This window comes from Hemicordylus capensis, chromosome 4 (genome assembly GCF_027244095.1).
Source record: "Hemicordylus capensis ecotype Gifberg chromosome 4, rHemCap1.1.pri, whole genome shotgun sequence".
NCBI classification, from domain to species: Eukaryota; Metazoa; Chordata; class Lepidosauria; order Squamata; family Cordylidae; genus Hemicordylus; species Hemicordylus capensis.
Window position 1 is genome coordinate 151,167,573 of NC_069660.1, and position 15,720 is coordinate 151,183,292.

At 44.4% G+C, this 15,720-nt stretch overlaps 2 protein-coding genes across 20 annotated transcripts in view; one reads left to right on the forward strand and one right to left on the reverse strand.

Annotated features, from left to right (window-relative positions):
- The window catches only part of LOC128324290 (uncharacterized), a 259,679-nt gene that overhangs the window by 232,800 nt on the left and 11,159 nt on the right, over positions 1-15,720 (forward strand). For all 5 annotated transcript variants that reach the window (XM_053248662.1, XM_053248660.1, XM_053248665.1 and 2 more), the window contains 6 exons: positions 1,410-1,543; positions 3,293-3,418; positions 3,549-3,666; positions 8,375-8,509; positions 9,760-9,933; positions 10,805-10,957. In XM_053248662.1, the coding sequence (XP_053104637.1) occupies positions 1,410-1,543; positions 3,293-3,418; positions 3,549-3,666; positions 8,375-8,509; positions 9,760-9,933; positions 10,805-10,957 (840 nt within the window). The remainder of the gene's footprint in view (positions 1-1,409; positions 1,544-3,292; positions 3,419-3,548; positions 3,667-8,374; positions 8,510-9,759; positions 9,934-10,804; positions 10,958-15,720) is intronic.
- Positions 11,463-15,720, reverse strand: part of LOC128324295 (uncharacterized) — a 56,755-nt gene continuing 52,497 nt past the window's right edge. For all 15 annotated transcript variants that reach the window (XM_053248684.1, XM_053248680.1, XM_053248679.1 and 12 more), the window contains one exon: positions 11,463-15,211. In XM_053248684.1, the coding sequence (XP_053104659.1) occupies positions 13,434-14,696 (1,263 nt within the window). In that variant the 5' untranslated portion in view covers positions 14,697-15,211 and the 3' untranslated portion in view covers positions 11,463-13,433. The remainder of the gene's footprint in view (positions 15,212-15,720) is intronic.

Consider the following 15,720-nt stretch of genomic DNA (forward strand, 5'->3'; position numbering starts at 1 on the left):
TCCTGTGTTCCGCAGAAATTGGCAAGATTCACACAACAAAAAAGCCACCCTGAAAAAATGTCAGCTTTCATTTAAAAAAACAAAAGGGCGAATTATTGTTCCTTGCGAGTGGGATGCTGTGAGTATGGAAGGGAGGAATCCGAGGTGATTTCATATGCAGGGAGAACAGAGTGGAGTTAGTGGGCCAAGTTGTTGCCTTTTTGCCTTGGCCAAGGTAGTTGACAAGAGAAAAACACAGGAGCAAACCTGTTTCAAAGATCTGAAAGGCAAGTTTCCTCAGACCCTTGATGGCCTCCTTTCAAAGAGCGGATTTATTTGTATTTTTATACTGCCCTGCATCCTAAGACCCCAGGGTGTTAACAACAAGATAAAAACAACAGTAAAATTTCGATGAAAACAACCTATAGAGAGAGCAAACACAGTTGCAATTTAAGAAGAGAGGAGGCAGCATCTCATTGGACAAAGGTCTGAAAAAAGAGTGGTCTTCAATTTTTCCTTAAAGGCTGGGAGAGAGGGAACTAATGACAAGCACTCACTGGCCCAGGATTCTCCATGCTGCTTCTGCTCTTGACCTGGACTCCTGACAGTAACATGTTAGTGGCTCTCAGGTGGAGAAGTGACACTACCAAGAGGCAAAATGAGGCGGCCTCCCCATGTGACAGATTTTGAAGAGTGGCTGTGTGAGAACTGCAGACCCCTCTGACCCACTGGGTCCAGTTCTCTCTGGTGAATTCTGTACAACTCGCAGTGAGATGAAGGGGGAAATGTGATAAAGACCATTACTTTGTTCTCACACACCCATTCATGTCCCTGGGGCCTGGGAGAGGAACTTTCCAATGGCCTGTGGCCCGTGTGAATTAATGGGAAGAGGGCCATCTGGATTGTCTACCTCAGTCAGAAAAAGGCCTTGGCCAACCCTTTCCCTGTTGGAGAGGAGAGCTGGTCTTGTGGTAGCAAGCATGACTTGTCCTCTTAGCTAAACAGGCCTGCCCTGGTTGCATGTGAATGGGAGACTAGAAGTGTGAGCACTGTAAGCTATTATTCCCCTCATGGGATGGAGCTGCTCGGGGAAGAGCAGAAGGTTTCAAATTCCCTCCCTGGCTTCTCCAAGATAGGGCTGAGAGAGATTCCTGCCTGCAACCTTGGAGAAGCCACTGCCAGTCTGTGAAGACAATACTGAGCTCGATAGACCAATGGTCTGACTCAGTATATGGCAGTTTCCTATGTAATCCAACTTGTGGGCAGGTAAGAGCAAAGGAGCCCTCAGAAGCTGGTTGCAGAGAGAGGCTTCCCTTGCTTTAGGAAGACTGGTAGTCCATCCTTGCAGAGTCTCATTCTCCAGTGCATGATGGCATTCTGGTCCAAGAAGACGCAAAAGTACATTTCCTCTCTTTCCCCCTTTCTTTTAGACTCGTGCAGTCCAGGTCCTTAACTTATTCCTTAAGTCTAATGACAAGCAAGCCATGAAGGAGAGGTTTCCACACCTCTTACTTGCTCTGCTGCAACATATCTATGCACGGCTGGAGGAGAATCTGGGTGTGATGTGAGTAGTACGTTCAGGGCAGAATTCCTTCTCCTTTCAGCCACATGTTCTCCCCTTGTAGTTGCCAGCTGTGCCTGAGCCCTAGCAACAAGAAGGATCAGCTCTTGGGGTCTCCTTGTGGTCACTAGGTGGTTTGTTTTTTTCTCTACAGAGGACTTTTAGGAGCATCTGGGGAAAGTTATGATAACTGGCAGTTTGAACAGACATATATGGGGGAACAAATAACGATACCTAGAGTTAAAGGTTAGTCTAGTCGTCCAAGTTAGTCCCCTAAGCCAAAGTGTGAGGGGAATAAATCGTTTCCCTTTGGCCTTGAGACCCTACTCATGACAAAATGAGGGCACAGGATGCTTGCTGCTTTGGGGGCCAGGTAGAAATGTCTCCATGGGAGGATTCTTGATCTGGTGCACAGGTGTAGATCTTTCTCCCTTAGGGATCACTGCAAGTGGCCGTCCTTCCCAGCAATCTTGGTTTTAGCAAGGTGCTGAAGAAAAGGGGCCTGTACCAGAATGCGGACAACAGCTCTCTCCTCCAGTGCGTTCTCCACAGCGTGGATGGGATAACTTCTCAGGCCTTGGGGCTCAGCTAGCACCCCAACTTGTTTTACTTTGTAATATGTAATTTAACCAAAAAAATGATAATTAAAAACACATATTTAAAAGGGGAAACAAGGCAGCACCTCCGTGGACATCCTCTCAGCTCCCCAAGAAAATATTTGGCTGTTTTTATCGTTTCATTCTAGCTCAGTATTGTCAGTGACACTCCAGGGCCTCAAGAAAGGGGCTGTCTCACAGTCCTGCCAACCTTTTAACGGTGGACACCAGAGGCTGAAGCTGGGCCATAACGCATGCAAAGAATGTGCTCTGCCACAGAGCTAGAACACCCTCCCCCAAAGGGCCCAGCCTCTCTTTCCTCCAGAACATGGGCTTCTTTGGGAACTGAACCCAGGCCAGCCTTCTCCATCCAAACAAAATACCATACCTCTAGATCAGGCCTGCTCAACTTAGGCCCTCCAGATGTTTTTGGACTACAACTCCCACAATTCCCAGCCACAGTGGCCAGTAGCAAGGAATTATGGGAGTTGTAGGGCAACATCTGCAGAAGGGCCAGAGTTGAGCAGCCATGCTCTAGATCAAGACTAGGTTGAACAGACATCTCTGATCCTCTACTGCTCAAACGATAAGGTTTTGCAACACTGGGGTTCCCCAAAAGAGATACTACAAGTAGTACCCCTAGGGTACTTCTGCCTCCCCATGCTGCAGATGCATGATTTGTTCCCCAGCTGACATGTCCTCACTGACATGCTTTTAAGTAATTATGGTATTGTATTTATTAAAAACACAATTCATGTGTTTATGTATATATGTGCGCACACACTTAAATGTTAGTTATGAGTCAGGCTCTCCACTGTCTCTCCAATGGGACAAGTTTACTTATCCTTGTTTTACTTATTGAAGTTTACTTGTCCTGTTAATTTCAGTGAAAATACTCATGGCTAACTTAGTCTGAATGTAAGACAGTGAGCGGAGTAGACTCTCTCATGACTGTAATATTGACTTGTGTACACAAGACGCACTCACAATCTCTATGTGGTAGCTGAGCTGTAGGTTTGCAACAGAAGGCGTACATTTGTTAGGCCAGAGGTTCCCAACCTTTTTAAACAGAAGGAGTCCTTTCAGTGGCACTCCTGTACCTCTGAGTCTGTAGCCTTGATCTCTCCTGGTAATGCTGGCCTTGCCTTGCTTCTAGAGAGAGCCTGGAAACTCTGTACCTCCTCCTTAGAACTGTTGGCATAGAGGAGGAGAGTCTGGGGGAATACCTGGAGCACTTTGGCAGGCCAGAAGGCTTCAGCTATGGACTGTCCATTTTGGTGAGGTAAGACAAAGAACACTGTGGTTTCCCAACGGGGAGAGATGAGCGGGACCTAGGAGTGCAAGAGCTTTTCTTGTGCTGCTGACACTTGTGCCTTTTCCCCTCATTCATGAGCTCTGGTTTCACACTGCAGCATACTCATCGCTAAAGGTTCCTGGTCAACCCCAGCTTTGGCACATTATATTGGAGCTCTTTTTGAAGGCAAACAAAAAACTCGCCTGCTTGAAATAGCACTGGACATCTACCTTGAGGTGAGAGGGACTGAAGTTTTAGGGAATGTATTGACAGATAAAACTAAACAGACTAAGTTTTGGTGGTATAAAATATGTAAGATAAATAAATAAAGGATACCTATGACTGCTTTCTGGAGATGCTGACTATGAGGGTTAATGTAGAAATACTCCCTCTAGGGGTCAGTAAAAAAACATCCCCAGGAATTTCAGGCTCTGGAGAGAAGCTAGCGGGGGAGAGGGGCAGCCTGAAAGAAGCAAATGAGCCCACAGGATAACCATCTGTCTGACTTCTGTTGCCCACATGGTACCTCTGCACAACTAGCTGTGTGAATGAAGAGCTTGTCTGCATGGCCAGTCATTTTTTGTATCACAGCTACTGTGGTAACTCAAGATGCTGAAGCATAGCTGGCCTCCATTTAGGCAGGTACTTATTTAAGACATACTGAGGGAACAGAGAGTTGGATCTGGATCCAAGAGACTAGGCTGAAGTCTCCTGAGCCTAGTCTCCTTCAAGTCTCCTGAACCACCTTTTAGGCAGAGTAAGGCCACGGCTTGAGGCAGCAAATTCTGGGTGCCACAAGATGCATGCTGTGTGACTATGAGGGAGGACACTTGGTTTTGCCACTTGGACAGCCTTTGTTGTAATAATGTGGCTCATATGGACATGTGTTGAGAGTGAATGGGGAAGTAGCCAGAACCTCTGAAGTCCTTACTTTGGTTATCTGGAAAGAGATATTTGCAAGGTGTCTCAGGGCATACAGTATCTCCACTTTGAACCTCTATCAATTATACCCTACTAATTAATCCCTGCTAACTTGGCAAAAGAGGCACCTTTTAAGGTGGTGATTATCTTTATTTAGCAGGGGGAGAGTAACTGGCCCTATCCACCTCCAGCACAGTACCTCCAGTGACAGTTGCTGGTGTCTATCTTAGGTTTCTTTTTAGATTGTGAGCCCTTTGGGGACAGGGATCGATCTTATTTATTTATTATCACTCTGTGTGAACTGAAATAATAATAATAATAATAATAATAATAATGGCACAACCTTGGTGTGGTTGTGGGGCTTGTGTGCTCTGAGGAAGGTGAGAGCTATGCCAGAGGTCCAACCATACTGGACAGGTGTCGCCAGAGGAGCCAGACAAAGAGTGCCTCTCCCATCAACAATATGGTGAGACGTAACTTTAATAAATCTATACCGGATCGGTCGTCGCCCGGGTCAACAAGGACCACGCCAGGTGCTATAGTCCCTGGACATCTGGTGGCAAGTGGGCAACAGGACTCAGGATCTTCAGTTGAGCAACCAGGGCTGAAGATAGCAAAGTTACTGGAAGAAACGTCGCTTAACTGAAAAAAAATACGAAAAATGCCAACAAGGAAATGTTGATCTGCTATTACAAGTCTAGTCCAACTAGAAGAGGTTATTTTAAAAGAATGTACCAAATTTGGAAAGAGAAGCATCCAGATACAGAAATAACAGAACAAAGGCTAGCAGACCAGAGAAGATTCATAAGAAATAAAGTATTCACAGGAGTTGAGCTGGAAGAACTGCAAAGAGCAACACAGGCTCAAGATATGGAAGAAGAATTACCACCAACTGAAGCAGTTGCTCAGGCGCAGGTGGAGGTGGTGTTGGAAATAGAGGATACCACTGTTGCTGAACTATTTCAAAATCAAAACCAGGCAACCTCCCCTTTGCCTTCACCTCAAAAACCTGAATGCCAGAAAAGCAACAAAAACTAAAGCAAAAAAATAACTGAGCACATGAACCAAACAACCACCAGGGTTCAATTTCCAGCTCTAAAAACAGTTGCCAAAAAACAACTTGCTCAGGTATTAAAAGATGTCAATGCTGCACTTGCAGAAATAACAACCAATAATTTGCAAGAAACAAACCAACTAATGTACAGTGCAGCAACAACAACAACAACACAAGAGCTTGGATATAAGATCAATGGACCTGTAAAAAAAGAAAGCAGTACATCACCTAAATGGAAGATTAGACTAGAAAATAAAATATCCAGGCTTAGATCAGATGCTAGTAAATTGAAAGATATGAAAGACAAGAAGCTGAAGAATGAAAACACCAAACAGTATCTGATCCAAAAATACCACCTAGATTCAAGGAAAATTAGAGAAGTCCTGGAAATAATAAAGCAGCAAATAACAGCATTGTCAAAGATTAGCAGATATGAAGCCAGCAGTACACAACACAGGCAGAATCTCCAATTCCAGTCGAATCAGAGACGTTTCTACCAAAGCATAGAAGGAGAAACTGCAAGAAACATAGAAACACCAAATAAAGAAGAAACAGTGCATTTCTGGGGAAAATTATGGGACAATCCAACAGATTATAATAAAAAAGTAGGCTGGATGAAAGAGGTCAAAAAATGTAACCAACAAATGCAAGATCTAATAATAACACGAGAATTAATAAGTGAAAGAGCAAAGAAAATAAAAAATTGGACTGCGCCAGGCGACGATGAACTGCATGGCTTTTGGCTTAAACACCTAACAAGCCTTCATAAACTATCAAAACAGTTCAATCACATTTTGCAAGGAGGTGATATTGAACAATGGCTAACAACTGGGAAAACTCATCTCATCATGAAAGACCCAGCAAAAAGTGCAGTTCCAAGTAATTATAGACCGATAACCTGTCTGCCAACCATGTTCAAATTATTAACTGGAATAATAGCAGATGAAGTGATGCAACACTTATTAACTAACAGACAGCTTCCAGTTGAACAGAAAGGAAATTGCCCGAACACCAGAGGCACAAAAGACCAGCTGCTGATTGACAAAATGATTTTAGAAAATTGCAAGAGAAGAAAAACAAATCTAAGTGTTGCATGGATTGCCTACAAGAAAGCCTTCGATTCATTGCCTCACACATGGATACTAAAGTGTTTGGAAACAACTGGTGTCAGCAAAAACATTCAGATATTTATTTAAAAAGCAATGAGCATGTGGAGTACACAGTTAACAATCAATGGCGAGACACTTGGACAGGTTAGCATTAGAAGAGGCATTTTCCAAGGGGACTCACTATTTCCTCTGTTGTTTGTAATCGCCATGACCCCACTTTCACAAATACTAAACAAAACAGGCCTTGGATACCAAACATCTAAAACATCCAGTAAAATCAACCATCTGCTGTACATGGACTATCTGAAGTTGTATGGAAAGTCCCAGTCAGAAATCGAATCACTGCTAAGCACTGTCTGTATATTCAGTAGCGATATAGCAATGGAGTTTGGACTAGACAAGTGTGCTGCATTAATAATGAACAGAGGGAAAACAACAAAAACAGAAGGAATAGAACTGCCCAATGGAAGCAAGATCAAGAACCTGGAAGAGAAAGAACATTACAAATACTTGGGCATTTTCCAGTCTGATAACATCGCACACACTGAAGTTAAAAGAGAAATGGGAAGTGAATACATCAGGAGAGTTAGAAAAATCCTCAAGTCCAAACTCAATGGCGGGAACACAATACAAGCCATAAACACCTGGACTATACCTGTTATCAGATACACTGCAGGAATAATAGACTGGACCCAGGCAGAGCTAGAGACGCTGGATCGTAAGACCAGGAAAATCATTACCATCAATCATTCTCTGCACCCCCGCAGTGATGTCGATAGGCTATACCTCCCTCGCAGCTCAGGTGGAAGAGGAATGCTGCAAGTCCATCAAACAGTAGAGGAGGAGAAAAGAGGCCTTGAAGAATATATAAGGGACAGTGAGGAACATGCACTTCAAATGGTCAATAATGCAAAACTATTCAACACCAATGAAAGAAAGCAGGCCTACAAGAAAGAACAAGTCAAGAACCGAGCAGAAAAATGGAAAAATAACCCCCTGCGTGGTCAATATTTGCACAATATAAGTGGAAAATCAGACATCACCAAGACCTGGCAATGGCTTAAGAATGGCAACTTGAAGAAAGAAACAGAGGGTCTAATACTGGCTGCACAAGAACAGGCACTAAGAACAAATGCCATAAGAGCAAAAGTCGAAAAATCCACAACAAACAGCAAGTGCCGCCTTTGTAAGAAGCAGATGAAACAGTGGACCACCTAATCAGCTGTTGTCAAAAGATCACACAGACTGACTACAAACAAAGGCATGACAAGGTAGCAGGGATGATACACTGGAACATCTGCAAAAAATACAAGCTACCTGTAGCCAAAAATTGGTGGGACCATAAAATTGAAAACGTTGTAGAAAATGAAGATGTAAAAATATTATGGGACTTAATTAAAATATTATGGAACAACAGCAACAACATTGACAATAAAATTCTGGCATCCCAGGTCCTTGGGAAGGACTCGATGTCTGGATAAAACAAACCAGTCAATAACACCTGTCTGACTGTGTAAACAAATAACAAATAATAATAATTAATAATAATATAAACTAATGTAACCGGCATGGTTTCTTCCCACAACTGTTCAGGACTAAAGTTTGGCTAGGGTGTTGTAAAGGTTAGCAATCTCTGTCCTGCTTTGCAGAAATAGTTTCCAGGCTTCCTAGAGGCAGAGGGAAAACTGCTTCAACAATGTAGCTATAGTGTGGTATAACTATGCCCTATGAAACTTTGTATGGTGTACCAGACTGGAACCCTCTCTTTGCAAAGTGCGCAGCAGAGAAGAACAGATTGTACTTAATCTTCCTCTCTACCACCTAGTCACTTGTGGGTTTTGTCTTCTTTGGGCTCTTCAGCTGTTCATAAACCAGCACATCGTGGAGGCCAACCAGGAGACGGTGGATTTCATCTTCAACTGTCTTGGCCATGACAACGCTCAAGTACGGAAGCTAAGCCTCCAGGGGATCGCTCTTCTGCTCAATTCAGAAGTGGTAAGTGAGACCCAGAGAACTAGAGCAGGTGCCGGGGGGGGGGGTGGGGGGGGAGAGACTGAGCAACCCTGACCCCGGAGAGACGTAGGGAAATCAGTCCGGAGGATAAAGTAGTTCATTGAGGAACTACTGCGTGGAGCTTTTGCACCAGCAGAGATTCTACAGGCAGAGACTGTCGAGTATTGATAGAAGTTGGCTGCTCTGCCCCTTCATGGATCTCAGCTGGGTCCTGATCCATGGCAAGTACAAGTAATTGCCTCTTCCTCCCAAGTGGGAATGTGGGAACAGAGGCTTCAGGAAGCTTCACAGATGATTCATCACTGGTTGAGGGCTTCTAACCTGGCCTTGTTGCTGCTATTCCTGAGGTCCCAGGGGGTGGTGACTGGAGATCTGGAACTGGGGCAAGGCTCCAGTTGAGGATCATTTGATCCCTTGACATCTCAACCCCAGTGAGCGGGGTGTCACCAAAGGAAGGCAGACTCCTGCTGTCCCTCAGGACCTGTTGACTCTTTGGGATCTCCAGTCTAAGGAGTTAACAGCAAGGTCCTGATCCATGTCCTCTCCAGCGCGGGGCTTATCAGGGTCTGGGTACGGTTGAGTTCTAACACATCCAAAGAGGGAAAGCACACACAGGTTCACTTAGGTGGCGCTGCATTTCTCAACCCTGGTGCACATTAATGATGCTTCCAGCATAATGCTTTCCTGTAGCTGTGAAGGCCGTTGGTAGGAATGCTCTAGAAGGGAGGCAGTGGGAGATTGACACACTTGATACTGCAGTTTCCTCCATTTACTTGTTTGGCAGTCAGGAGCAATATTTCTTTTGGACCAGCTGTTTTGATAACCTCAGTGGCCATGTGTATCCAACATCATCTGGCAAGAAGCTGTATGTTTGGTGGAAGAGGGTTGGTGGTGATACCATTGAAACCTTAAGGGCCACAGTTCAGTAAAGCCCCAGGTTCAAGTCCTGCTGTCTCCAGTTCAAAGAAATGGACGTACTGTAGCTCTACTGGAAAAGAATCAAAGCTTGGAGAGGAACTGCCAGTCAGTAGACAGTACTAGGCTAGACAGACAGACAAACATGTCACTCAGTAGAAGGCAGCTTCATTCTATTTACTTACATTGTGGGAGACACTGTGGGAACATCACCCTCAGCAAAGGATCTGTAGCCATTTCTAGCGGCTGTCGAGGTGTGGAAACTGATAAACTGCTGGATCTCAAGAGTTCTTAACGGAGCCATCTCTTTTGACTAGGACCCTTGGACTATATCGGTGGCTCTCTTAAGCTCACTGGGAATGGCATGCAAGCCAGATGTCATTCCCGAGCTAATGATGCTGGTGGAAATTGCCCTCCACAGTGTCAGTGGAGAGAGAGGAGAGGCCTATATGAGGAAGCTGGCATCCGTCTACTGTGGCTACATTGCCCACGTGAGTATTTTGCGTTTGCAAGGCAGCCAAATGTGTGCAAGCCCCTCTTCCCTGGTTCCTGGCAGTTGTGTGTGTGGTCTTTCTTCAGACTATTGATTTAAATCCCTGTCCCATTTGTCTCACCATAGGCCCTCAAGGCAACTAGCTAAGAAGAAGAACACTCAGTCATGGAACCATTTAAACGTGTTTCCAGAATTACTGCTAAAATCCATTCCATAACATTGGCCAACACTTACCAATGAGAAAATGATAGAAATTATAAAACAAAATCCAGCTCAGAAGTCCTGGGAAAAAGTAGCAAGTGGCCTGAGCATTCCTGATGCAATTCTACTCCAGCAGGTCTAGTCTTCTAAGCTGTCTGGATGGCAGAGTGTCAGGGGGACCCACATGTTAGCTGCTCTCAGTTGCTTGAATGAAAATCAGGGCATTAGTTAAGCCAGTGCATAACCAATCCAACCAGCAGGCCCCAAACGCTTGGTGGAAAACAAAAAGGCATTGGTCAGCTTTCTGAAATGCAGGCCTCTGCTGGGAAGAGGTTCTACAAGGAAGGCTCCACCAAAGAGAAGGCCCTACTTCTCAAAGAAGCCAAGTTAACTTCTGGTGGGAAATGAAAGCCAAGCTGGGCCTCTCCAGAGGATCACAGCAAGCAGAGGTTTATAATTGAATCACTTTTCAATATTGGTTCCTGCTTTATTTACAAATGCAACTCCCATATCCCATTCATGTTGTCCCTGAAAGTTGGCTCAAGAAATACAATGAAGTGAGAGTATTGGTGAATGCAGCATTGAAATGGGTGAATTTTGACATAGCTCTAGGAAAATTGAAAAGAGGCAACTGCTGATGATAATTCCCTTCTGTTTCCCATCTGTAGGAGAAAGCCATGGTTCGAGCAGCAGCCATTGAACATCTTGGGATGCTTCGGGCCAGGTTTGGGGAGCAATGGCCTCCATGTATACCTGAGGAAGGCCTGTATGAGCTTGTGAATGTTTTGATTCACTTGGAGGATGAGGATGAGGTGGCTGAGGTCAGTTCCCACCAGCACAGCTTCTGTAGGGGGAGGCAGGAATTGTCCTCAGGATCCTCATGTGCAGTTTCTCCTCCCAAGGCTGATGAACCTCTGTGGGTTCATTGTCCTACGTGCCCATTCTTGACTAACTTCTTCACCACCACTGCTTATTTATGGCCTTGCCAAGAACAACATATAGAAATATTATATAAATATTAGGCCACCTAAGTCCATTGGGACTGGTCAGCATTGGTGTGCTGAATTCTTCATGGGATTGAGCTGTAAGAGTACATACTGTAGAAGTAACTAGGAGCACACTACCCTCCAGTGTCATGCTTGTTTCTTTCCACAGGCAAAGGTGGTTTTTGGACAAGGTGTTATGGACACCTCCCCACCACCACTTCCAAGTTTGTTTAGTGGTGCTGGGTGCCCTCTCAAAGCAGCCCACTCCAGCAGTCAATTGCTCTTTACAATACATACCTTTTGTTCTTTACCTACCAAGACAGGCTATGATTAAGGAATGTAGTAGTAGTAGTAGTTCTTTTATTGCAGCCATAGGCCAAACAAAAACAAAAGTGACAATAACACAGCCATTCAGAATTACAATAAGCAGAATAAATATAACAATACATACAGGTAAGACTAAAACTACCATAAGATCAAACTTATAAAAGTCTGTGGCGGGATGTCTGTCTCATCGCCCCATAAATAAATTTGGCTAACACTTTGGTGACTTCATCATTGGTATCAGCTAAACAACAATTAAGATAAAAAGGATCAGACCTACCAAGGAATTGCTCTAGTCATAGATGCAGTAATTCATTCCTAGAATCACGATAAAGGGAACAGTATAAAGGAATATGAGTGACTGTTTCCAAACTACCCTCCCCACATAGACACAACCCGGAAACAGGGGGTTCTGTAGAGGACCTCTTTTGAAGCAAGGCTGAAGGTAATACATTCAGCCTAGCCCTAGCAAAGGCTGGCCTAAATTTAACAAAATGAAGAATGGTTAGATAACTAGCAGCCTGTTTTCCAGCTGGAGGGGAAATGCCAAGGTACAAAGGGGAACCATATTTGTTTCCAAGGTCAAGTAGGTGTTGGTACTCAATATCCTTTAGGTGCTGAATGGCAATAGCCTTCGCCTTTACAAAACCCAAGGAGAAAATGTGAGAGGGGGAAAGCCCCATGCCCAACAATTTGTTGGTGACAACAGACAACCATGGATTAGGGAAGGTGTCTGTCCACATATGTTGAACATATGAAGGTCCCTCAGGGTCCCAAACAGAGTTTGAGCCAGCGTGTGAATGAGGCCTCCCAAGCTAAACAGGAGATCGGATAAGAGCCGGTCTCCAAACATAAAGCAGCGGAAGATACACATTTGGGAACTCTGAAAATGGCTCTAAGGAATCTAGACTGGATCAATTCGATATCTGGATGTACCCCTTGGATCCAGATAGCGACTCTGAAGAGCATTTGAGCCACAATCTTGGCTCGAAACACTCGCAAAGCCATAGGTATAAATTGGCCGCCTTTTCCATTAAAAAAGCGCAAAAAGGCATATAGTGTGTTACGTGCCAGGGAGAGAAAGTGTAACTGCTGCAATTTCCAGTTCAAGTTGGATTGGAAATAGATCCGAAGGTATTTGAACTTGGTGACTTGTTCTATACTGGTCTGGTTGATCCTCCATTTATAAACTTTCCTAGAATTCGAGATACCAAAACCTTTGATTTATCAAAGTTAATGGAAAGTTTGTTTATATTACAATACTTGGCAAACGCCTCCAAGAGTCTCATTAAGCCAAGCCGAGACTGAGATAAAAACGCCATGTCATCAGCATATAACAACGCCAGTGCTCTTACATCTGCCAGTTTAGGAGAATGGGCATCCGCCCTTCCCAAAACCTGGACCAGGTCATTAATAAATAAATTAAACAATGCAGGTGCCAGCAGACAAGCTTGCCTGACTCCTCGGGTGGTAGGAATATGCTCAGTTAGGGCCCCTGAAGGATCATATCTAACTTTGATTGTGGAATTGGCATAAAGTCGTCTGATTAGGAATAAGAGCCTTTTATCAATAGATATTTCACTACAAACAACAAAAGAAGTTTATCCCATAGTACCTCTCTTGGTATGGAATCAAAAGCAGCTCACAAATCCATGAATGTGACAAAGAGTTTACCCTGTGTACTTGCATGCCAGATGGTATAATACCATACTGTGATCTAGCGTCGAGTGGCCAGCCCTGAATCCCGCCTGCTCGGGGCCTAGAATATGGTACTCCAGCGTCCAGCCCTCCAACTTATCCAAAAGATAACGGGCGTAAAGTTTGCCTATCACCGATAACAAGCTAATGGGTCTATAGTTGGAAGGGATGGAGGGGGAGCCATGTTTATAAATAGGGACCACAATGGCCTCACTCCAGGAAGAGGGAATAACACCTGTTATTAATCGAGGTAAACAAACTGGCTAGGACATGAGCCCACCAATCAAGGTTACCTAATACTGTCTACAGGGAAAATGAGATCAGAACCAGGCGCTTTCCTTTTCTTTAGACCTCTAACTAGATTAACTATATCATCCAGTGTAAGAGGTGGCCACAAGGGCAACTTCTCAGGGGTGGAGGGATCATTACCCAAAGAGGCCAAAGCTCCATTAAAGGGAGCATGAAAGTGGGCTACCCAAGCGGGTGTGGGAACCACAGAAAGCACTCTAGGATATGTAGAACCTGAAATAATGTGCCAGAAGGCACCACTATCCTTATTATGAGTGGCCAAAATTAATCTCCTCCAGATGTTTTTCTGTGCCTGGGACTTGGCAGACCTCACACATATTTTATAAGCTTTCTTAGTTGTGAAATATTCTGGAGGGAGCACTTGGTTGGAACCAGCTCTGTATTCCCTATATATGCCCCTCAGCCTGGGAAACAGATCCCTGCACTGGGAGTCAAACCGCTCATTAGAGTCATTCATCCTACCTCTCTTAAAAGAGTGCAGTTGACCTGTAGTCTGGATCTTTTGCGAAACCTCAGCCTCAAGCTTCTCATAACAGGAGATTGCTAGCGCTCCCGACGGGGCCTGCACAACACAGTTATATAACTCAATGCCAACTGCAGAAGAATACAGGGTATTCAATGCCCTTTCCACATCAGGTGACCATTTTACCTTCCATCCCATTTTAGTAGGGAAGGATTCAACTGAGCTAGAAATAAAACAATCTTTTCTAGCTTGTGGTATATCAAGGCAAAAAAGAAGGGGCAGGTGATCTCTAAAAGCTTGATCGCCCACTTCAAACAGTACGACCCAATTAAACAGCAGGGGAGAAACCAAAATATAGTCCACCACACTGCTGCCACAAGAGGATAAATATGTAAATTCACCTGGGATGACAGGGGGGACAGTACCATTTAAAGGAATCAGATCAAAAGATCTAGCAAGATGTAACAATTTAGCCCCTGCCTTATTAAGGACTCTATCTTTAGATAAGCAAATATGAGTAAAGGAACCATCTGAGTTATCACCCCCACTCCACAAATGGGAGGCGATTACTGCATTATTATCTGGGCCACATCTTGCATTGAAATCACCCGAGAGCAGAATCTCAGCGCACGGGATCTTCAAACTAGTTTCCAGGATATAAGAGTCCAGTTGATAAATGGCAGCCATAGGGCCATAAGAGGAACTGGGGGGGGGGGGGGGAGGGATGCAAACATTAATTAACAATATGTCCTCACATGGGGTTTTAATGAGAACAGCCATTGCAAAAGGAAAAAAGTCAAGCAACCATAGAGAGTCCTCTTCTAAGGAAAGCAAAACACAGCAAGTCAAGCCCCCTTTGAGTCTTCCCCTATTGGAGTCAGAGTGGGCAACAATTTATAAATCACATAGCCGTTGATATTTAAATCTTCCTTAGACCATGTTTCCTGCAGCAGTAACACATCCTACTTTTGTAAAAAAGATAAAAATGCTAGGTTACATCTTTTCCCAGCCCACTCCGCTATAATCCAACTAATAAAACTCCAATTTACACAATTACAACCAGAAACACTATGTTTCGAGCCTGTAGGAAGAGAAGGCTCATGTGTGACTAAATCACCAGGATGGCTGAACATATCGCACAGAAGCATATCCCGGTGGGAAGACTCTGGACATGGCATCAGAGGAATAAGCTGAGTTATAAGACGCATTTGGCAATCCACTCCAAGATGGCTGCAGCCCAAACAGTCATATCTGAGCATAGGACGATGTCTAGATCGACAGGCAATACTGTCTATCTGCAGGAGGAAAAAAGTTGGTGATTTTAGTTTGTGTCCAGTGTGGTACAAGTCCAAAAGGCTCAGAGCGCAAGGGCCCTTCTCTAAGAGCTAGATCGGGAGGGAGCCCCTCGCAAGAGGGGTTGGGAGTATTAACTGATCTCCCAGGATTCGCCTGCAAAACACTCTTCCGATGTTTGCGGTTTTCTGTCAGAATGGTTTCAAGATGGGACAATTTGGAAATATTAGACCACAGTCCATCCTTAAGGAGGGATCCAGGTTCCCGGAGTAAATCCCTCTCCTCATCAGATGATTCCAAGGAATGGGTGTAAATGGGAGGATTTTGTACTTCCTTCATTTTAGATAGCTCATCCATTGCCATAACTAAGGGGACATCAAGAAACTTCTCAGGGCGGATTAACTGACCATAGTGGTGGTCGGGTACGGGCGACTCCAAGGGCGCTCCAACTTCCGACAAAATCAAGGGAAAGAAATCCTCAAATTCTCCCAGGGGGATCAAAGCTAACTTA